This window comes from Mus musculus, chromosome 5, assembly GCF_000001635.26.
Source record: "Mus musculus strain C57BL/6J chromosome 5, GRCm38.p6 C57BL/6J".
NCBI classification, from domain to species: Eukaryota; Metazoa; Chordata; class Mammalia; order Rodentia; family Muridae; genus Mus; species Mus musculus.
In genome coordinates this window covers 65,680,846-65,704,096 of record NC_000071.6, presented here as the reverse complement: position 1 = coordinate 65,704,096, position 23,251 = coordinate 65,680,846, and the positions used below count along the sequence as shown (strand labels likewise).

The window sequence follows — 23,251 nt, the reverse complement described above, 5'->3', positions numbered from 1 at the left end:
TGTAGCATAGGCTGCATTTATGTGTACGAGATTTCAAAGAGATTTTCAGCCAGTTGTCATTGGGCACACCTGCAATCTTACAATTCCAGAGCTCTACTGCAGATGCAGGAGTTCCAGGCCAGTTATACAGCAAGATACCTTAGAAAAGCAAATACACACAGGTATGGGGTTCATATGTATAACTATAACACTCGGGAGACTGCGGATTGCCAAGAGTTCAAAGCCAGCCTGGGCTATTCAGGGATACTAGGTCATTCGGGGCTACACAGTAAGATCCTGTCTCAAACAAAACAAAACAACAACAATAGCAGACATCTTGCCAATATGAGACACTGATTAGTGAACTGAACAAATAAGAGTATCATAGAAGACAGGCGATCTGCCTGGCACAGGCACCTACTGAGTGGCTGCCATACTTTTCAAAAGGGGTGGAGGGACAGTGGCTCAATGGTAGAGTGCATGTGTAAAGCCCTAGACCGCATCCGACTTAGAGGCTCCATCCCGGCTGTGCATCCTTCCTGCCTCCCCTGTCCGTCTGTCTCCGTTCTCCCTTCTTCCAGACCTGGCCTGCCTGGCCTTTACCATCACTCGTGCAGCTCAGATCTCTGTGTCTGTTTGTTCCCCTGGCTTCCTTCTCCCTTCTCACCGGGGACCAAGTCCGAGTGCTGGGGAAGGGGAAGGAAGTGCTGGGGAAGGAAGGAAGGGGAAGGAAGAAAGGGAGCAAATGAAGAAGAGAGTGGCTGGCGTGCTGGTTCAGTTGATAAGGTCCCTGTGGTGCAAGCACAAGGGCCTGAGTTCAGATTCCCAGACCATGTGAAATCATATCCAGCTTCCAGGCAGCTAGGATAAGGGTCTTAAAGCCTACAGCAGTGCACATCTGTGGGGTGTGACACTGGGTGCAGATTTAGGGAGTCAGCCAGCCTCCCTGAATCAACAAACTCCAGGTTCAGTTAAAGACCTTATACCAGTAATACAAGTGAAGACCTGAGAGGCTGGCCTCTGGCTTACATACACACACACACACACACACACACACACACACACACACACACACACACACATATATATATATATACATGTGCACACACTCCCATGTATATTTGCATACATCTATAGGAGCATATGCATACGTAGGTGTCTTAGGGTTTTACTGCTGTGAAGAGACACCATGACCAAGGCAACTCTTATAAAGGACAACATTTTATTGGGGTTGGCTTACAGGTTCAGAGGTTCAGTCCATTATCATCAAGGTGGGAGCATGGCAATGACCAGGCAGGCATAGTGCAGGCAGAGCTGAGAGTTCAACATCTTCATTGAAGGCTGCTGGTGGAAGATTGACTTCTAGGATAAGCTAGGATAAGGGTCTTAAAGCCCACACCCACAGTGACATGCCTACTTCAACAGGGCCACACCTAATAGTGCTATTCCCTGGGCCGATCATATACAAACCATCACAGGTCATGTATGTCTACCTCTCTTCCAACCCTTATTCAGACCTAATCCCTTCCTATTTCCTGCTTATTTCCTAGGGACAAGAACAATTTTCTGTAGTCAGCCAATTTCTTTTCTTCTCTTCTCATTTCAATCTCTCTCTCTCTCTCTCTCTAAAGATTTGTTTATTATACATAAGTACACTGTAGCTGTCTTCAGACACACCAGAAGGTCAGATCTCTTTATGGGTGGTTGTGAGCCACCATGTAGTTGTTGGGATTTGAACTCAGGACCTTCAGAAAAGCAGTCAGTGTGCTCTTACCCACTGAGCCATCTCACCAGCCCTCTTCTCATCTCTTTGTTTATGACCACTTGACAAACTGCAGCGACAGGAACCAACCAGCACTAACAGCAGAGAGGGGAGCAGCAGCAGCAGCAGCAGCTACTGCCTGAAGACATCGTCCTGTGTCAGGGAGAGGTGTTCACAAAACCCTACACCCCGCTATGATCTATAGAGGTAGTTAGTAGTTGCTAGGGGAAAAAGAGAGGGGTGGAGCCACTCTCTCCCACAAACAATCCCTCATCTGCACTCCTGTAAGCAGCCCTAATTAAACTCATATAGGTCAGTGGTTCTCAACCCGGGACTCGCAACCCCTTTGGAGCTGCATTATCAGATATTTGCATTATGACTTGTAACACAAAATTACAGTAATGTAGCAATGAAATAATTTTATGGTGGGGGGGGTCACTACAACACAAGGAACTGTATTAAAGGTTCTCAGCGTTAGGAAGGTTGAGAACCAATAATACAGGGATATAGGTCTACATGCACAAACACACGCATACACACACATAGGTGGAAGGTAGAAGGTAGACAATCCACTTTTTATTCTTCCTCTCTTTCATTCCCTTTTCTGTTTGTTTTTTGTCTTGTTTTGACTCAGAGTCTTGTGTAGCTGAGGATAACTTTGAACTTCTGACCCTCCTGCTAGAGTGATGGGATTATAGGCCTGGGCCACCAGTCTCAATTGTATGTGGTGCTGGGCATGTTAGACAAGCACTGTATCAACTGTCATCCCCAGCGCTTTATAAAAAAGTATAGTCCAGGCTGCTAAAGAGGCGGATACAAGATGGGTTATTTGAGCCTAGGATCCCAGTGCCTGTGTGGGTAACATAGTGAGAGCCTGTCTCTTACATTTTTTTAACCAGTGCCTGACAATTACAGAAGTGGATGCTCATAGTCACCCATTGGACTGAACACAGGGTCCCCAATGAAGGAGCTAGAGAAAGTACCCAAAGAGCTGAAGGGGTTTGCAGCCTCATAGGAGGAACAACAATATGAACCAACTAGTACCCCCAGAGCTCCCTGGGACTAAACCACCAACCAAAGAATACACATGGTGGGACCCATGGCTCTAGCTGTATATGTAGCAGAGGATGGCCTAGTTGGTTATCATTGGAAGGAGAGGCCCTTGGTCCTGTGAAGACTCTATGCCCCAGTATAGGGGAATGCCAGGGCCAGGAAGTGGGAGTGGGTGGGTTGGTGAACAGAGGGATGGGGTGGGGTGGGGGCTTTTGGAGGGGAAACCAGGAATGGGGATAATATCTGAAATGTAAATAAAATATCCTCAGTGCCTAGTGGCACATGCTTTTAATCCCAGCACTTGGGCGGCAGAAGCAGGCTGATTTCTGAGTTCAAGGCTAGCCTGGTCTACATAGTGAGTTCTAGGACAGCCAGGGCTACACAGAGAAATCCTGTGTACTCAAAAAACCAAAAAAAAAAAAAAAAAAAAAAAAAGAAAGGAAAAAAGAGAAAATATCCAATAAAAAAGTAAAGAAGCCGGGCAGTGGTGGTACACACCTTTAATCCCAGCACTTGAGAGGCAGAGGCAGGTGGATTTCTGAGTTCGAGGCCAGCCTGGTCTACAGAGTGAGTTCCAGGACAGCCAGGGCTACACAGAAAAACCCTGTCTTGAAAAACCAAAAAAAAAAAAAAAAAAAAAAAAAAAAGTCATCATTTCTCTAGGATCATGGCTAGTGGCCACTGTATTGAATAATGCAAAAGCAAAACTTCCTATTGTAAATTGCAATTTGTCCTGTGATTTCTCTTGTTCCTAAAGATCCTCATCCAAATTCTTATAAGTAACCCGATAAACTTTTTCTTTTAATATAAAAATTAAGTAAAAATGTAAATATGGCGTAGTCATTGAGAGGAGTATTGCTGCAAAGTAAGGCTGGCTTGGGTTACAGACACTAAAGAGTATTGCAATTGTTTCAAGTAGGTTACAAATCTCAGGGTTTACTATCTTTTGAAAGCTTACAAGGTTATACTCTATAGGAGGTTTGCATAAGAATGGCCGGCCAGGTTTACAAGTCGCCAGGAAAACCGGCACTATTTGAAAGGATTGGGAGGTTTAGCTTTGTAGAGGAAGTGTAGCTATGGGGGTGGGCCTTAAGGTTTCAAAAGTCCAAGCTCGGCCCAGTGTCTCTCTTCTGCCTCCCTTCATGCTTTGGGGTAGTTGACCAAGCCTCTGAAACTGTAAGAAAGGCCCTAATTGAATGTTTTCTTTCATAAGAATTGCCTTGGTGATGGTTTGTCTCCACAAAGGTGAAACAGTGGTTTAGAGAAATAATAACAAAGTAATACACTGCATATTATATTTTTACCTTCCTATATGAGAATACCTTTCAATAATGGATAGTTGCTGGGCATAATGGCACATAAGGGTGCCTATCTGCAATCCCTGTACTTCAGAGATGGAGACAGGAAGACTGAGGAGCCAGCCTGGGCTATATAGTAAGTTCCAGGCTGGCCTCAGGATATGGTGGGACTCTGCCAAAACCAATCAAACAAACAAACAAAAAAAACCAATACATTTTTTCCCCTCCTGTTTTTATTCTTTAGGTCTCCCAAATCTTTTTACCTCAGCCTTCCAAGTTCTGGGACCACTGGCATATCAGAGGAGACCTGGCTCCTCCCTGCCACGTATTACTAGCATATTCATATTACTGGAAATCTTGAGTTCAAAAAAATCCTCTTGCCTAAATCTTTTGATTTAGCTGCAACCATAGGCCAGTTAAAAGGTGGGCATTTTAAAGAACAATGTATAAATTCAATTGCTGCCAGCTTCTTCTTTCTGTTTTTTTGAGATAGGGTTTCCCTGGCCATCCTGGAACTTACTCTGTAGACCAGGCTAGCCTCGAAATCAAAGATTTGCCTGCCTCTGCCTCCCGTTGAAAGGCGTGAACCATAACGGCCTAGCTTCTTCCTCTTTTCATTATTATTATTAATATTTTTTACTTTTTTTGAGACAGGGGTTCTTTGTTGCCCTGGCTGTCTGACGTCCTGGAGCTAGCTCGATTGACCAGGGTGCCTTGAACTCAAGAGATCCGCTTGCCTCTATCTCCCAAATGCTAGGATTAAGGGCGTGCACCACCATCACCCCCTTCTGCTTATTGTTTTTGTTTTTTTGAGACGGTTCTCTGTGTAGCCCTGGCTGTCCCTGGCTGTCCGGGAACTCACTCTGTAGACCAGGCTGGCTTCGAACTCAGAAATCCGCCTGCCTTTGCCTCCCAAGTGCTGGGATTAAAGGCGTGTGCCACCACTGCCCGGCTTGCTTATTGTTTTAAAAGGTGGTTTCCTGAAATTATGTGTGTATTGTTCAGGTTCATTCGCTTCAATATTTACCTTAAATTGCTCAAGCACCGCTGCACTAAGTTTTCTTTGGCAAGCCTTTCCTTTGGAGGAGAGAAAAAGTAGAGCTTTGGTGTATTCACAACTTAAAAAAAAAAAAGAGGTCTCAGATTCACATAGGTAATTTGTAAATCTCTAAAAACACCCTCCCTCTTTCTTCTTCTGGGCTTCACTATCAGGAACCCTAGTCTGTGTTTTCAGCCTGTACCCAAAATGACTGGGAGGCCAGAAGCCCCGGCACCATAGCTTGAGATCGCATGCCAACTTCCTATTTTGCAGCTTTGAAAACCTTAATGGTAGGAGTCTAACTAAGGTCGTAGGCTGCGACCTAGGGCGACTCTCCGGAAGACGCGAGAATGAGCAGCCCGAGTTGTAAAACTTTGCCTCGGCTTCCAGAGCTCTGTTTGGAGGGGAAAGCAGCCGTTTCTCCAGATAATTAACCATTTCTCCACCGGTCCGGTCACATCCCCGCCAGCCAAGCCTTCAAGAGCCCCGGACTCCGCGACAGCGGTGGCCGGGAGTGTCGCAAAGCCGCGCCTCCCGGGGTCCGCTTCCCGCCACCGGGGCTCCTCCTCCGCGCGCCGGCTCGGCTGCCGGCCCCCCGGAGGCGCCCGCGCGGGCAGGTCTTGGCGCCAAACGGGTGGCGGCGCTGTCCACCACGCGCGCGGCCGCGTCGGGCTCGAGGGAGGCGGGGGCTCGGCCGGCGGAAGAAGGGGCGGGAGCGAGGCGCGCGGTGCTCTCGCGGGCTCTCGCGCCGCTCGCGTGACGGGCTCCGGCTGTGCGCGGCGACGCTCAGGCTCCGCGGGGCACGGGCGGGCCGGGAGCGCGCCGCGGCGAGAGGGCGTCTGGTGCGGGTGGGCGCGAGGTGCGGGCGGCCGGCCGGCGAGCGAGCGAGCGGCCGGGCGGGCGCGGGGGACGCGCGGGCGTGCACCCGCGCGCGGGCTCTCGGAGGAGCCGCGGCCGAGGCTGCGCTTCCTCAGCCCGACGGAGAGCGGCAGTGTCGCCCCGGCCGGCGCACGCTCGGCCCGCTTCTCCCCCCGCGGCGGCTGCTCCTCGGCACCGCCAGCCCCAGCGCCGCTCCGGGGCGGGCGGGCGGCGGCGGCGGCGGCGGCGGGACGGACGGAGCCGCTTTGTGTGCAGCCCGACGAGGGGCGGCGGCGGCGGCGCAACCACCTGACAGAGGCCCGGCGCTCGCTGCACCGTCCGCCCGCATGAGGAGGAGGTAAAGCGGCGGCCGGGCTCGCGCCCTCGGCGGCGAGGGAGGGACGGAAGGGGAGACCGCAGGGGAGGGCGCGCGCGGAGGCCCGGCGGGGTTGCCCGGAGCGGCGGCTCAGGCCTTGGCGGTGCCGAGGAGCGCCGGGCGACCGAGGGGCTTGAGATGCCGCCGGGCTCGGTTGCTGAAGTTAAGGAACAAAAATGTGAAGTGCGGAGCCGGGTCCTTCGCTTCCTGGCGAGGGGCTCGGGCGGCTGGCGGGGGTGGCGGGCTGGCCGGGGAGGGGCGGCCGCGCGGCGGGGACGCCGGGAGCCCGGGGCTCGGCACGGCTATGGCGTTCTGCTCCCGGGCGCCGGCGCCGCGCGTGGGTCCTCTTGGGTACCTAGTTTTGCGGCCTAAGCTGAACCCTCTAGGCCTCGAGTCTCCTTTCCCGGAGGTGACCGGCCAGGCGGGGACCCAGCCGCTTCTCCTGAGCCAAGTGGGGCCGTTGGGTCCTCAATGTCCCCCCGAGGCCACCAAACTTCCGTCCTAGGTGCTCGGGGATACATTTCATTGTGAAAAGAGGGCTAGGAAACTCCGGGAGCTGCTCGGCGCCTCTCGCGGCCGGGGCTGCTGCAGCCGAGAACCCCGTGGCACCGGGGCTGGCTCGGGTGGGGGTGGCGGACGCCTAGCCGGGTCCGAAACCCAGGGAAGGAGCGAGTGGCGGGGTCCCCGGCCTCGGGGGGAAGAAAGGGCCCTTTCTAGATTAGAGATTTTTGAAATGAAAAAGAGGTTACAAAGTCGCCCCTTTTCCCGCTGAACTTTGATTTTCTGACCGATAGAGGCCGGTAGAGGACTGTGAGAGAAAAGTTATTCCCCAGGATGGACTTCACGCAGCCGAAGCCTGCCACTGCCCTCTGTGGCGTCGTGAGTGCGGACGGGAAGATCGCTTACCCTCCGGGAGTAAAAGAGATCACCGACAAGATCACCACCGATGAAATGATCAAACGTCTGAAGGTAAGGGTCTGGGTCGGCGATCTGCGCTCTGGATGGCTTTTGTGACTCGTGTGGTTTCATTGGACTACTCTCAACCTGGCCTTTGGAGTTTTTAGTACTAAGTTTTTGAAGATATCTTAACCGCCCCGGAAAAGTCCTGTTCTAACTTGGCGGTATCTTTGGATAAGTTCTGAAAGGACGGGGAATTTAAAGAGTGTGATCATTTTCTGTCCATAAGAACGCATGCATGGTTAGTTGTTTCCCTTGTGGTTATTTTATTTAGTGGATGTTGTTTAAGGGGCTCGATACCCTGAGGTGTAGACAGTGATTTTACCCACGAAAGTTCCTATTATTATCTACTCCAAGAAAAGACTGACTTGAGCACAAACAACCATATTGTCCCCCTTAGATTCTCGTAATTTTCTAATGGGAGCTTAACTATCTATACAGTGGGCTAAACTTAATACAGTGTACAGATTTTTCAGAATTCGAGCTTAAGGAGAAATGATGATTTTAGTACACATGCCCAAGAGAGTTGAAGGACGGGATTGTTGATATGTCTGTGAGTTTGTGTTTGTGTGTGCGCACCGGTTTTCTTGGTGTAACAATCTTGCGCTGTCATTTTGGGACTTAACTTTTCTGCTACTGCATAGGGCAGTGTTTGTTATGGAATCAGTTTCGAGCAGTGATTGTCACTTTGGACAACTTTGATGCACCAGGGGGTGTTGTAGGCAATTTCAGAGTCATTTTGGTTGTCACAGTTGGCTTGTGGGGAGTAGGCTGTGACGTTCTGTGAGGAGGCTAACAGTTGTCTAGTGAAAGATCTTAAACTATTGAAGTACAGTGTGGACAGTGGGAGAGGCAAAGAATGGGTTTGATGACTTGTTTAAGAGAGGACTAGTGGGCTGGAGAGATGGCTCAGCAGTTAAGAGCACTGACTGCTCTTCCAGAGGTCCTGAGTTCAATTCCCAGCAACCACATGGTGGCTCACAACCATCTGTAATGGGATCTGATGGCCCTTTCTGGTGTGTCTGAAGACAGCTACAGTGTGCTCATATAAGTAAAATAAATCTTTAAAAAAAAAAAAAAAAAGAGGACTAGTAACCCAGCTGCCTGCCCTTGAACTTAACCATTTTCCTGCCTCCACTTCCCAAAACACTAGTGGCATAACCACACCCTGCCAACAACAGTGGTTCTCAACCTGTGAGTCGAGACCCCCCCCCAACTATCTGATATCCTGTCTATTAGGTATTAACACTGTAATTCATAACAGTAGCAAAATTACAGTTATGAAGTAGCAATGCAATTATTTTGTTTGAGGTCACCACAACATGAGGAAGCAATAGGAAGGTTGAGACCCATTGTGTTAAAAGGTGCACTTCAAAGTCAGACATGGTGGAAGGCTAGGCAGGGAACATCGAGGACAATGTTTCTGCCTTATGCAACTTTATAAAATGGATTTCTAGGGCCTGATTTTAGGATTGAGCACAGTGCCCAGTAAATGTTGTGTGTTTAAAGTGTTCCTGTGTTTAAGTTTCCATTTGTTGCCTTTTTGAAAGACCTGGTTTCTTTAATTAAAAGGCACCTTTTCCATTTTCTTTCCATTTCTTTTTCCAGGGCTAGAGGTAGGGACTTGTGCAGGGAGCACATATTAAACTCAGGCTCTGCTCTATCTCTGAGCTATACCTTAGTCTAAAGCAGATAAATCTTTTAGTTGTTTTCAAGATAGGTTCTGGCCTAAAACTTGCTCTGTAGACAAGGCTGGCCACAACTTCTCTTTGCCTTTGAAGTGTTGGGAACGTGCCGTCAAGCTCCACTCAATGTGCCTTTGTTTTACGTGTGAGGTTACTGCGTGGACATGCATGTTCATGTGTAGGTACCGAGCGAGGCACTGTAGCTGGTCTTTGCTACTTGGTGGGGCTTTTCCCATCCTCTGTCCTCCAGTTCCACCCCATCACTAGATAAAGAAGGGGAGGGGCTGGAGAGAGGCCTGAATCTGATTTCTTCTTGTTTCTTTGTGCATGACTACTAACAAGCTGCAAACAACCTCTGTAAAGGACCAACAATCACTGACTCTGCCTCTCAGGGTCCTGGTGTTTATATACCCTCTGAAAGCTCCCAGAATTCCAGATATACAGACGCAGAAACTCTCTGCAGCTGGTAAAACCGTTCCTCTTGTCATTAGTCAGCTGCTGTAAATCAGCCTCATGTCCCCACACCTGGGATTAAAACATAGTCTTATAATATTTCTGTGGTTTTTTGTTTTTTTTTTTAAAGCAAACTTCCCGTGCCGGGTGTGGTGGCGCACGCCTTTAATCCCAGCACTTGGGAGGCAGAGACAGGCGGATTTCTGAGTTCGAGGCTAGCCTGGTCTACAAAGTGAGTTCCAGGACAGCCAGCCAGGGCTATACAGAGGAACCCTGTCTCGAAAACCCAAAAAAAAAAAAAAAAAAAAAAAAAAAAACCAAAAAAAAAAAAAGCAAACTTCCAGAGTTCTCATACAAGGCACTTTTGTGTATGTTTGAGGAGGCCAGTTATTGGGTACAGTCTTGGGTATTGTCCTCAGAAATGCTGTCCTTTGAGAGACAAGGTTTCTGGTTGGCCTAGAGTTCACCTGTTAAGTTGGGCTGGCTTTCCAGTGAGCCTCCAGAATTCTCTGCTGAGATCACAGTTGCCTGCAACCACATGAAGTACATGTGCTGGGAATTGGAGCTCACACTTAGGAGGCAAACACCAGTCACTTAGCTGTTTTCCCAGCTCCCTCCCTGATCAAATTAAGAATATTGAAATAAACCAAGTGGTGGTGGTTCACACCTTAAATCCCAGCACTAGAGAGGCAGAGGCAGAGGCAGGTGGATCTCTAAGGATCTACACTGGCTAAGTTCTAAAGCTACCCAGAGAAACCTTGTTTCAAAAAACCAAAATAAAAAATAAAAAAATAAAAAATTGAAATAGCCATACATGGTGGTGTTCATGTTTAATTCAAACACTTCAGAAGAGACTGGAGGATCTCTGTGAGTTTGAGGCCAGCCTGGTCTACATAGGGTGTTCTCGGCCACCTAACAGTACACAGTGAGACCCTGTCTCCAAAAATTAAAGAATATTGAGAACTTGAATTCTGAGGGTGAACATTTTTTTTTAAATGAAAAATATGGGGCCAGCAAGATTCATTAGGTAAATGTGCTAAATCTGAAAACTTGAGTTGGATCTCTCATATGGTAGGAGAAACAATGGCTTCCCACAAGTTGTCTCTAAGACCTCCACATGCAAGCCATGCATAGTCTCTGTCACACACATATTCTTTAAGTAAAATGCAATGAAAAAATCTAAAAACAGATAGGAAATTATGACTTTATATATCTTTTACCTATAGATATATTGAATTATTCTAAACTGAAAGTCAAGGTTAACACTAGGCTAGCTATCCATTTATTTAATGTATTCTTTCATAAGTTAAAGTTGACATTTATTTTTATCAATTTTAATTTCCTGCCTTTTTTTTTTTTTTTTTTTTTTTTTTTTTTTTTAAGATACAAACTTGCTATGAACCTCAGGCTGCCCTCAAGTTAGGTCAGGTCATGTAGCTTAGGCTGGCCTTGAACTTAACTTCCTAACTCCAAATCTGAAAATGCTATGATTAGAAGTGTAGACCATTATGCCTGAGGATTGAATCTAGAATTTGATGCATGCTGGACTGGAACCCTACCAACTGACCAGTATCCTCAGTCAGTGTTCCCCTTCATATTACCTACTTTTTTTTTTTTCTTTCTGGTTTTTCTTTCAAGACAGGGTTTCTCTGTGTTCCTAGATGTACTGGAACTCACTCTGTAGACCAGGCTGGCCTCAAACTCAGAAATCTGCCTGCCTCTGCCTCCCAAGTGCTGGGATTAAAGGCATGCGCCACCACTGCTGGGCATATTACCTACTTTTGAAAGATCTCATGTAGGTATGAGCAGGCTAACCTCAAAATTCTGATTCTTATATCCTAGGAATTACAAACACGTACCACTACATGAACTTGACTCCACAATTATAAAAAAGTTTATGTGTAGGTTGGCATGTGCCAAAGTGTGCATGTGGAGTTCAGAGGACAATTTGAAATAGTTCTCCTTTTTCCTACCATTTGGGAGCCAGGGATTGAACTGATTGTCACACTTGGTTGCATTTTGTTGTTTAAACACTTTTACTTACTACTGGCTCCATAAAGCTGGCCCCGAGCTTGCTGTATGGCTGAGGATGACCTTGAACTCATTCTCTTGCTTCTACCTTCCAAGAGCTGCCATTACTCTCTGCTGGGTTTATGCAATGTACCTAGAACATCTCCATGCTCGGGTAGTAACAAAACAACTTTTTTTTTTGGTTTTGTTTTGTTTTTCGAGACAGGGTTTCTCTGTATAGCCCTGGCTGTCCTGGAACTCACTCTGTAGACCAGGCTGGCCTCAAACTCAGAAATCCGCCTGCCTCTGCCTCCCGAGTGCTGGGACAAAACAACTTTTGAGACTTGGGTCTACATAGCCATAGGTCTTTCTACACGGACCAGGCTGGCCTCAAACTCAGAAAGATTTGCCTACCTCTGAAGTGCTGGATTAAAATTGTACATCATAGTAGCTGGTCATAGTAAAATTTTAGTTATAGTTTCTGGAAAATTACTTTATGTATTTTGCAAGGTTTGGCTACAGTTGCATTGGTCCCCTTGAATATACCGGGATCATTTCTGCTTTAATAGATAGTTCCCATTATATAGCCCCCATACATCCTTTTTCTATAGTGTCTTAGATTTCATATTAGGTAGTCTTAACTCCTTCAGTTATACAGTTTTGATATTATGTTGGTCCATTTCTTTCTTTGATTTGTCTTCTGTGCAAGCTTTACAAATACAGGCAGTAGGTCAGATTTGTTTACTTTTGGTTCTTCGGGGTTTTTTTTTTTGTTGTTTGTTTGTTTGGTTTTTCAAGACAGGGTTTCTCTGTATAGCCCTGGCTGTCCTGGAACTCACTCTGTAGACCAGGCTGGCCTCGAACTCAGAAATCCGCCTGCCTCTGCCTCCCAAGTGCTGGGATTAAAGGTGTGTGCCAACACGCCTGGTTTACTTTTAGTTATTACAGCATATTTTTCCATTATAATACCTATTACATAGATACACAACAAGTATTTGGTAAGTGATTAAATACTTTCATGGTTAAGTATTTAAAATTCTTCCTACTCTTAACCTACATTAAAAAAAATGTGTGTGTGTGTGTGTGTGTGTGTGTGTGTTTGTGTGCTTTCTTGACAAACGTTAGAGAATACTCTTGGCCGGGTGGCACACGCCTTTAATCCCAGCACTTGGGAGGCAGAGGCAGGTGGATTTCTGAGGACAGCTTGGTCTACAGAGTGAGTTCCAGGACGGCCAGGACTATACAAAGAAAGCCTGTCTCAAAAAAAAAAACAAACCAAAAAACAAAAAAACCCCAAAACCAACCAACCAACCAAACAAAAGAGAATACTCTTGGGAGTCAGTTATCTCCTACCTTGTTAAGGCAAGGTCTTTCTTGTCTTTGCTAGCCTTGTTCCTCCAAACTAGCTGGCCTGCAACTTGTATGTAGACAATTTTCCTCTCTCCTATTTTGTATTAAGAATACTAAAAAGACGTTGGTTTTGGAGGAAATTGAAAATGTTAAAAGTTCACTTTTCCCACTCTCCCCTAATTCTAGTATAGAATTATAAACATTTGTAATTTCTCTTTAACCTGTTTGAATTTTTGTCATTCCTCTTTCTTTCAGAGGGGGCAGTTTGTTTTGTTTTGTTTTGTTGAGACAGGCTTTCTCTGTGTAGCCCTGGACTCACTCTGTAGACCAGACTGGCCTCAGACTCACAGAGAACTGCTGTCTGCTGTCTCTGCCTCCTGGGTGCTGGAATTTAAAGGCATGTGCCACCATTGCCCAGTCTTTCATATTTGTTTTAAAATTTTCTTTTTGTCTATGTATTGTTTGAGCTCAGGGAGTTGCTCTTGGTTGGCCAGTGTTCCAACACTGAGCTAAAGCCTCAGCTCTCTGACGTAAACTTTTTTATTTTAGGTATAGTTATTTTATGTGTATGAGTCTTTTGTTTGCATGCATGTCTGTGCTTTGTGGCCTCATAGGTCAGAAGAGGGCACATTATATCCCCTGGCACTGGGGCTACAGATACTTGTGAACTGCTGTGGTGGTGCTGGGAATTGAACATTAGTCTTCTGGAAGAGCATCCAGTGTTCTTAGCTGCTGACCTATCTCTCCAGCCTAGCATAACATTTTTAATGCATTCATGTAGTGTATCTTAAAGTTCTATAATCTGGTTCTCTTATTTCCTCCTGCTTAGACTTAGTTAAGTTTTATGGCAAGTACACGATTTGGTCAGAGCTGTGTCCTTTGAGAAACATGTCATTTGTCCTTTTAATTATGCTGTTTAATACTTGTTCACATTTGGTCAGTTCTCCATTGTGAAGAAAGTTGTTGCTTTTGGAGATTATTTATTAGAATAGCTTGTTTTCCAGCAGTCCTACTTTGCTTTTCTGTGGCTGTGTTAAATGACACAGTTAAAGCAACTGGGGATTATAGGTTGCTTTATAGTTCATCTAGGGAAGCCAAGGCAGGAACTGAGCAGAGACCAAGGAAGAGCTATCTTGGCTTACAGAGTTGTTCTCTATGGCTTGCTCAGTTTTCATCTATAACCCAGGACTATCTGTCTAGGAGTGGCACTGCTGGACCCCTTTAAATCATTAACCAAAAACATACCCCCAACTCTCCTGAGCCAGAGGTGGGCAAATCTCTTCAAGGTCAGCCCACTCTGCCTAACAATTTCCAGGCCAACCAGAGCTACACAGTGAGACCCTGTCTAAAAACAAAAACAGGGGCTGGTGAGATGGCTCAGTGGGTAAGAGCACCGGATTGCTCTTCCGAAGGTCCAGAGTTCAAATCCCAGCAACCACATGGTGGCTCACAACCATCTGTAACGAGATCTGACTCCCTCTTCTGGAGTGTCTGAAGACAGCTACAGTGTACTTACATATAATAAATAAATAAATCTTTAAAAAAAAAACAGACAAACAAACAAAAAACAAAGAGCATACATACATGCCCACATGCCAATTGGATGAAGGCAATTCCTCAATCGAGGGTTTTTCTTCTTGAGTGACTCTAAATTGTGTCCAGTTGACAAAAAACTTACAATTTACCATCTTTAGAATCAAACTTCAAACTCTGTTTTCTGAGTTGGAGTTCAGACTGTCTAAAATGAGTGTTTTGACTCTAGTATCCTTTTTACTACCAGTGTCTTGTGGTGCAGCCTTAGTTGGTCCTGGAATTTGTATAATTTTCATGCCTCTTCGACTTCAGGAACTACTGTGCAGCCAAAGAGTCTCCTCAAGCTGAGGGTTGAACTAAGCAAGTGCTCTCGTGACCACTGGGCTGCTTTTCCCAGTACCCGCTTCCTACCTCCCCTGTGGTCACAGCTCCTTGAGGGGAACAGAGTGGGAGGCTTGGGTGGCCTGCGTAGGTGATGAGAGACTTGTGGCTGAAGGCCTCGTTGTACAAGCCCACGTGCTTGCCATCATCTCCAGCAGGATGTGTCTCAGAGGTGGGTCTTCACCACCTCTGGCTTCTCTGTGGGGCATCTCCTTGGCCTTGCACTAGCTACTGGGCAGTGAGTGCAGTGTCCACTGCAGGCCTTGCTTCTGGTGCCACCTCTGGCAGGTGCTATACTAGGGCATCAGCTACTCATAGGACATGGTTAGCAGCTGGTTCAGGTCCACGTCATAGTAGGTGAACTTGAGGAAGTTGTGCCTCTTTTACTCCACTTCCGTCATCTTGCCAGGTGCTCAGAAAAGAACATCACCTGCAGCTGTCTTTCTAGGAGTAGGCCTTTTACTTTTTCTTGTATACGGTGTTATTTATCTTACACTTCCTGGCTCAGATTTTGATAGCTTTTTTATTCTGGTGGCCCTATTTTCAGTTTTAGTAGAAGATGGTGTTTATAAATCAAAATCTAGGCATGTGTTTGCCCATAGGGTATAATTCCTTCAAGTTCTCTGAATATTCAAAGCTAGGAAATAAACTTAAGTCCATTTAATCAATAAATCAAATGCTTGTTTGATACCTCTAGTTGAAACTCTAATTATATAAAGTTCTTTCTAAGCTTTCTCCGTTGCTTTTTTCCCCCTTATTTACGTGGTAGGCCTGTTTTCAATAACATTGATAAATTTACCCATTTTGCTTAAGCACAAAGTAAATTCACATCTTTTTTACCAGTACCATTTATAGGTTTCTTTTGTTAAAAGTTGAGGTGCTAGGGTCTCAGGCTATACTATGCTTCAAATACCTGCCTACAAGATTTCCCTGCAGTTCATTTTGTTTTAGAATTTTATTATTACTGTGCATATATCTGTATGATTTGTGTCCTTGGCACGTGTCAGAAGACAGCTTGGTGGAGTTGGTTCACTGTGGCCTTTCTGTGATTCCCTGGGATCTACTACAGATTGTAGGCTTTCATGGCAGGCACTTGTGCTGGCTGAGGTGTCCTGCTGCCTCTGTAGTTTTGTTTTTCCCACTAAAGGGCATGTAAAGTACAATGTTAGTTACTTGAAACTGTAACTTTAGCTGCTTTCTGGTGCGTGTGTGCTTGCATGCGTGCATGTGGGTGTCCAAAGTTACTTAGAATATGTCTTGAAAATATTTGTAAATATCTTTAAAGAAAGTGGTAAAAAGTAGGCAATAATAAAATGAAATTGCTTTTATATCCTTGTAGAATAATTATATATACCATTTTGTTTATTCAGTTTTTCATTTCTTTAACTGCAATAGATAAACTTTTTTGTTTTTGTTTTTTTTTCTTAAAGACAGGGTTTCTTTTTGTAGTCCTGGCTGTTTTGGAACTCACTGTGTAGACTAGGCTAGCCTTGAACTCAGATTTACTCTACTCCTGAGTGCCAGGATTAAAGTCATGGGCCTGTCTTTTGGTTTGCATTTTAAATAGGTTACATTTTTTAGAGTAGTTTTAGGTTCACAGCAAAATTAACTGAAAGGTAGTTCCCAGCCAATCCCTCATCACAGTCTACCTTAGAGTGATTGATACCTTTATCCAAGTTAGCACAGTGTTATCACTGAAGTTCATATTCCTATTTTTGCTTTATTTTTCCTTGACCTCTAAATATTTACTCATGTGTTTACTCCTTTAAAACAGTTGTTACATTTATCATTTATTTCTTTTGTATGTGTGTATGTGTGTGTATTAGTCCTTTCAAGACCAGGATGCTTTTCATCATGTGCTTACCGTAGCCATAGAGACCCGCAGCTGCCAGTGCTGTGTGATGGGGGTGTGTGTGTGTGTGTCTGTGTGACCCTATCCTTCCTTCCCTCCTTTTTTTTCTTCCCCTCCTCTCTCCTCTTGACATGCTTTCTCTCTGGACCTGGAGTTCACCAAACAGAGAGATTGCCTGGTTACCCAGGCACACTCTTACCTCTGTGGTTGCAGGTGTGGACTGCATGTCCCTCATTTTAATTTTTTAAAATTCTCTCTTTATGTAGACAAGCTGCCCTTGATCGCAAAGAGATCCTCCTGCTTTGGGGTGTTTTACCTCACTTGGTTCCAACCATTTTTTTTTCTTTATAATTCAAGATTTGTTTTTGTTTATGTCTATGTGTGTCTGTCTGTCTGAGAGTATGCCACGTGTATATGAACCCCTAGAGGCCAGAAGAAAGAGTTGGATCCTTTGCAGCTGGAGTTACAGGTTGTAACTCCATCCATGCCTGGCATGGATGCTGGAAACCAGCCTAGTGTCCTCTGGAAGAACATCGAGCATCACGTTCTCTTCAGTCCTCTTCACCTCCCACTACCCTGTTGATTTTGTTTTCAGTAGGAGTGCTGAGGACCTGAATTGGAGTTGTCATGCTTATACAGCCCTTACTATACTCATTGAGCTGTCTTTTAGCTGTTTCTATTCTAGTTCTTTGGGTTGTTTTGTCTTGTTCTGCCTGCTTGCCTTCCTGCCTTCCTTTTTGTTTTTGTTTTGTTTTTTCCAGACAGGGTTTCTCTGTATAGCCCTGGCTGTCCTGGAACTCACTTTGTAGACCAGGTTGGCTTTGAACTGAGAGATGTGCCACCACCCAGCTTTGGTTCTGTTTCTTAACATGGTAAATCCTGAACACTATACACTTAAATATTGTTTATACTTTCTTTAACCTTAACTAAGTGGAGTTTGTCACCTAAGGTTAAAAATGACATTTATTTATTGTCCTTGTAAGTATGGGAGTGCACGTGTGCCATGGTGCACGTGTGGAAGTCAGAGGACAACTTGAAGGAGTCAGTTCTTTCTCTACCTAATAGCAATCCAGGGATCTGCTCAGATGTTCCGGCCTGACAGCAAGTATCTTTACCTATGGAATCATCTTGCCAGTCCTAAATTTGCCTCTTAATATTATTTGTTTTTGCTTATGTGGCCAAAGTGAGCATTTTTAATGGATATTAGAGGATTTTTTTTTTTTTTTTTTTGGAGACAGGGTTTCTCTGTGTAGCCTTGGCTGTCCTGGAACTCACTCTGTAGACCAGGCTAGCCTCAGAAATCTGCCTGCCTTTGCCTCTCTAGTGCTGGGATTAAAGGCGTGTGCCACCACGCCCTGCCTGGCTAGGACTTTTATTTTTTAAAGTTTATGTATATTTGTTTGTTCAAGACATGCTTTTCCTGTATAGCCCTTGACTGTTTTGAAACTCACTCTATAGACAAGGCTGGTCTTGAACTCAGTTCTGGGATAAAAGGCATATATCACCACTACCAGGCTAAGATTTTAAAATTTTTATTTATGTGTATGAGTGTTTAGCCTGGATATAAATATGTGTACTGTAGGTGTGCCTGGTGCCCACAGAAGCCAGAAGGGGGCATCAAATCTCCTGAACTGGAGTTACTGATGGTTTGAGTGACCATATATGCTCTGGGAACCAAACCCAGGTCAGCAAGTGTACCTAACGAATAAGGTACATCTCTAGTTCTCCAACAAGGATTTTAAATACTATTTATAAGCATTGTGTCTTAAAGTAGATTGTTTTAGAGTTCCTAAGTAGCACCTGGTGCTTTCTTTTTGCACGTGTGCATGTGTGTCATTGATCCTGTGTGACATGCTTGAATGCATGTGCCTTCACATGTAAACAGGCCTTCAGAGGCCAAAAATACTGGATTCCCCCTGGAACTGCAGTCACAGGTGATTGTGAGCCATGTGGGTTTTGGCAACTTGGGGTCTTACCAGATCAGTACATGCTTTTAACCATGAACCATCTCTTTAGCCCTCTTACTTTGTTTTAGGTTTTTACTTTATATGTATATCAGTGTCTTATCTGCATGTATGTGTATATGTACCATGTGCATGCAGTGCTTATGGTCAGAAGAGGATGTTGTGTCCCCTGGGACTGGAGTTAAAGGCAGTTGTGAGCTGTCATGTGGGTGCTGCTGGAGAATGAACCTGGAGCCTCAGGTGTCTCTCCAGTCCCTCCACCTTCATTTTAAGTAAACTCCTGGGTGATCTTGATACAAAGAAAATAATTGTGAACTCTAGAAATACACTTTATAAATCTATATACTTTTTAGGTATAACTTTATATCTTTGTTAATTGTCATTTTTCTTTTCTAAATGATGCTTTCTAAAATATTATTACTATTATTAATTATTATTATTATTATTTTTGGTTTTTCGAGACAGGGTTTCTCTGTGTAGCCCTGGCTGTCCTGGAGCTCACTTTGTAGACCAGGCTGGCCTCGAACTCAGAAATCCACCTGCCTCTGCCTCCCAAGTGCTGGGATTAACGGCGTGCACCACCACCACCCGGCTATTAATTTTTTTTAATGATTATGTAGCCCAGGGTCACCTGGAACTTACACTTTCTAATTTTACTATTTTACTGGTGATTTAAACATGTAATTTAACAAAAGTAGTCTTCATGTATTTACTTGTAAAGGCAGACATTCTAGGTTTCCAAGTGTTTTTCATGACATCCTGTTCCTTCTCATTTGAACTGATGGCTACAAGTACAGCACTTCAGCATTTAAAGGTTGTTAAGTAGAAGTGGCAGTTCTCAGACGTTTTACTAAAGAGAGCTTTGCTTTTTTTTTTTTTTTTTTTTTTTTAAAGATTTATTTATTTTATTTATATGAGGACACTGTAATTGTCTTCAGACACACCAGAAGAGGGCATCAGCTCTCATTACAGATGGTTGTGAACCACCATGTGGATACTGGGAATTGAACTCAGGACCTCTGGAAGAGCAGCCAATGCTCTTAACCACTGAGCCATTTCTCCAGCCCGAGAGCTTTGCTTTTTTGGTTTTGTTTATTTGACATAAGGTCTGATCCTGTAGTGCAGACTGGCTTTAAGCTAAGCAGTCCTTGTGCCTTAGCCTACCAATTATACATGACTTGGGTTGAGATGAAGAGGGGTGGGGGTTGTGCCACTCTCGGTTTCCTTTTTCCTAAGGCAGGAGGGTCAATAAAGACTTATAGCCCTGGCTGTCCTGGCACTTGCTCTCTAGAGCAGTGTTGCCTCAAACTTACAGAGATTCATCTGGCTATGCCTACCAAGAACCATATTGAAGGGATGCACCACCACACCCAGCTAAAAATTTTTATTTACATATTAGATGTGATCTCGGTTAACACTTCTGAGTCATCAAAAATGAAACCTTTACATGAGTTTATTACTTTTTGATTCATTTGCAAACTTAATGTTATTTAACAGAATATTTAGGATTGCAAATTACTCAAATGAGAGCAGCAGTTACAGCCAAGTGTGGTAGAGTACGTCTGTAATTTCAGCACTCACAAAGAAGAAACTGAGGAAACTTGGCTTTGAGGCTAGCCTGGGCTAGGAAGGAGACCTTTGTTCTCTGGTTGTTTCCAAGATTTTCTTCTTTGTATTTAGTTTGTTTGGGATACTCAGTTATTATTTCTATAGTTTATCTTTGATTATTATTATTTGTGTGCATGCATGCGTGCGTATATGCTCACAGTTTCTCTATGTAGACCTGACTGTCCTGGCATTTGCTGTGTAGACCAGGCTGGCTTTGAACTCAATTCTGCCTCTATCTCTGAAGTGCTGGGATCAAAGGCATGTGCCACCACACCTAGCCTATCTTTTGTTATTTTTGAGAAACATTCAACAGTTAACTCTTCAAATGTTTATTTCTTATCCCCCCCCCCCCCCCCTTAACTAATTAATGTTGTCTGACAGTTTGGGATCAATTCCACTTCTCTGTCCAAATTACCCTTGTTTATGTTTGTTGTTTTAATTCATTGTTCACTAAAGTTTTTTGTGTGTATGCATTTCTGTGCACATGACACCGGGATGGTATGCACACAGGAGTGGAGGCCAGAGTATGTATCTTCTTCTGATCTCCACTTTATTTCTTGGGTCTCTCACTGGATTTGGGGTTTACCTTTTTGGTTTGACTGGCCGGATGCTAAGCCCTTGAGATGCTTGTCTCTCCCAGTTTCCCCTTTGCTTTCTGGGATTGATTATAGGTATGAGTCACCACATCCCCAGCTTGTACAAAGGCACTGGGATCTGAATGTAGGTCCTCATGCTGTACAGTAAGCACTTTGTCGACTGGCAGAGCCATTTTTCTAGGTCCTGTCTCTCTTCTCGACCCCTATTTATTTATTTATTTATTTAAAAGTAATAGTCTCTGGAAAGCGCTGGCCTCTTAGTCAGATCCCATAGTCTTTGCATCCTGCGTGTTGAGGTAAAAGGCATGTACCACTATACCTGGCATCACCTAGGAGCTTTTTTTGTTTGTTTCTTTACAATTTTACATATTTAATCTGTATAGGTGTTTTGTCTGCATGTATCTGTACTTGATGTATGTGCCTGGTGCCTGCAGAGGGTATGTCCTGGAACAACTTATAGGTAGTTGTGTGCTCCTGTGTCTTTGTAGGGGGCCAATCCCAGATTTTATGGAAGAACAAGTGCTCTTTAACACTGAGTTGTCTTCCAGCCCCTAAGAGCTTTTAGTTCCGTGCATTATACATTGGGTGTTGAGTTTCTGTTTACAGGTTGTTTCTCAGTGTAATAGTATCTGATCAAGTGCATTATTTTTTTTTATTTTATAAGTATATTAAAATTAAAAACAAGGGCTGGAGAGATGGCTCTGCAGTTAAGAGCACTGACCATTCTTCCAGAGGTCATGAGTTCAATTCCCAGTAACCATATGGTGGCTCACAACCATCTGTAATAGGATCCGATGCCCTTTTCTGGTGTGTCTGAAGACAGCAACAGTGTACCCACATACATTAAATAAATAAATAAATCTTTTTTAAAAAAATTAAAAACAAAATACGTCACTTGACTCTATACCACTTAGGATTTGAGAAACACGTCTAGACCATCTAATTTCCAGGTTAGGTTTCCTCTTGCTCTTCTTTTGTAGCTAACTGGTTTTCTTTTTTTTTTTTTTTTAAAGATTTGTTTATTTATTTATTTATTATATGTAAGTACACTGTAGCTGTCCTCAGACACTCCAGAAGAGGGAGTCAGATCTCGTTACGGATGGTTGTGAGCCACCATGTGGTTGCTGGGATTTGAACTCCTGACCTTCGGAAGAGCAGTCGGGTGCTCTTACCCACTGAGCCATCTCACCAGCCCCTAACTGGTTTTCTTACAGTACTTGGGATCATTTAACTGAACCCTCACTGTGAAATCCTCCTCAACTGCTTCATCTGCCTGAAGAGAGAGCTCAAAGTAGTTGGCTGACAGTCTCATTTACAAAGTGTAGAACTAAAGCTGTATTCTAAGGTTATTGGATACATTCTTCTCATGAAAACCCAAACCATAAATTAGCTGACCAAATGTTAAGGTGGAAGCAAAAAAATTGACTATGGTCTTAAGTATAATAGTGAAAGGGGCCCTCTGATTTTTACCTTCAGTTTTTAGACCTTTGTTCAGTGATAGAAATAGCAGTTTGTCACTAGTCTAGAGCATATTTTACAGTTTAAAAATAGAACCTTACTGAGGTTTGACGGGTGAGGACACATACCTGACTAACCACGAGCCATTCCACTGGTCTGTCTCCCCCATGGTCACTGTGGGATGGCTGCAGAGATCATGGGCACTATGACCTGCAGCTCCTCACCAATTAAATTCTAATATTTGGACAAACTTTTTTGTTTGTTTGTTTTTCGAGACAGGGTTTCTCTGTGTAGCCCTGGCTGTCCTAGAACTCACTCTGTAGACCAGGCAGGCCTCGAACTCAAATCCACCTGCCTCTGCCTCCTGAGCGCTGGGATTAAAGGCGTGCGCCACCATGCCTGGCTCCGTTATTCATTTTTAAAAGAAGAATTTACTTTATGTATATGAATATGTCATAACTGTATTCAGACACACCAGAAAATGGCATTGGATCCTATTTAAATGATTGTGAGCCACCATGTGGTTGCTGGGAATTGAACTCAGGACCTCTGGAAGAGCAGTCAGTGCTCTTAACCGCTGAGCTATCTCTCCAGCCCCTGGTTATTATTCTTGAAACTGTTCACATTTAGATTTTGAGAATGTTTTGAGATAGGATCTCTTATATCTTATAACACAGGTTAATTTTGCACATTCTGTACACTCGAGGATGATCTTAAAGTCATGATCTTCCTACCTGTACCTACCAAGGATTGGGATTACAAGCTTGCACCATTGTACTTGCTTTTTCTCACGTAAAATTCTGTTTATTGATTGATTGTTTTTATATATATGTACATGTGGACACACATTGTCTCTACTTTTACCTTGTGGGTTTTAGGAATTGAGTTCGTATCTGTGTTTGCTTATCTTGCAGATCCCCTTAGTTTTTTGTTTGTTTGTTTTTGTTTTCTGAGACACTGTCTCTCTCTATGGCACTGGCTGTCCTGGAACTCTTGTCTGCTGACTAGGTGCACCACAAACTCACTGCCTCTGGGCTTA

At 44.4% G+C, this 23,251-nt stretch overlaps 1 protein-coding gene across 5 annotated transcripts in view; it reads left to right on the top strand.

Moving 5' to 3' along the window:
* Nucleotides 1-5,860: 5,860 nt before the first annotated feature.
* Nucleotides 5,861-23,251, top strand: part of Pds5a (PDS5 cohesin associated factor A) — a 92,518-nt gene continuing 75,127 nt past the window's right edge. For 2 of the 5 annotated variants that reach the window (XR_001784747.2, XR_001784748.2), the window contains exons 1-2: nucleotides 6,122-6,347; nucleotides 7,160-7,334. Coding sequence is in view for 2 of the 5 variants with exons in the window: in NM_001081321.3 (NP_001074790.1) it covers nucleotides 7,200-7,334 (135 nt within the window). In the remaining 3 variants the exon portion in view is untranslated. Of the gene's footprint in view, nucleotides 6,348-7,159; nucleotides 7,335-23,251 lie in introns of all 5 variants that reach the window. The other 3 variants (NM_001081321.3, XM_006504115.4, XM_030254809.1) reach the window with 3 other exon arrangements.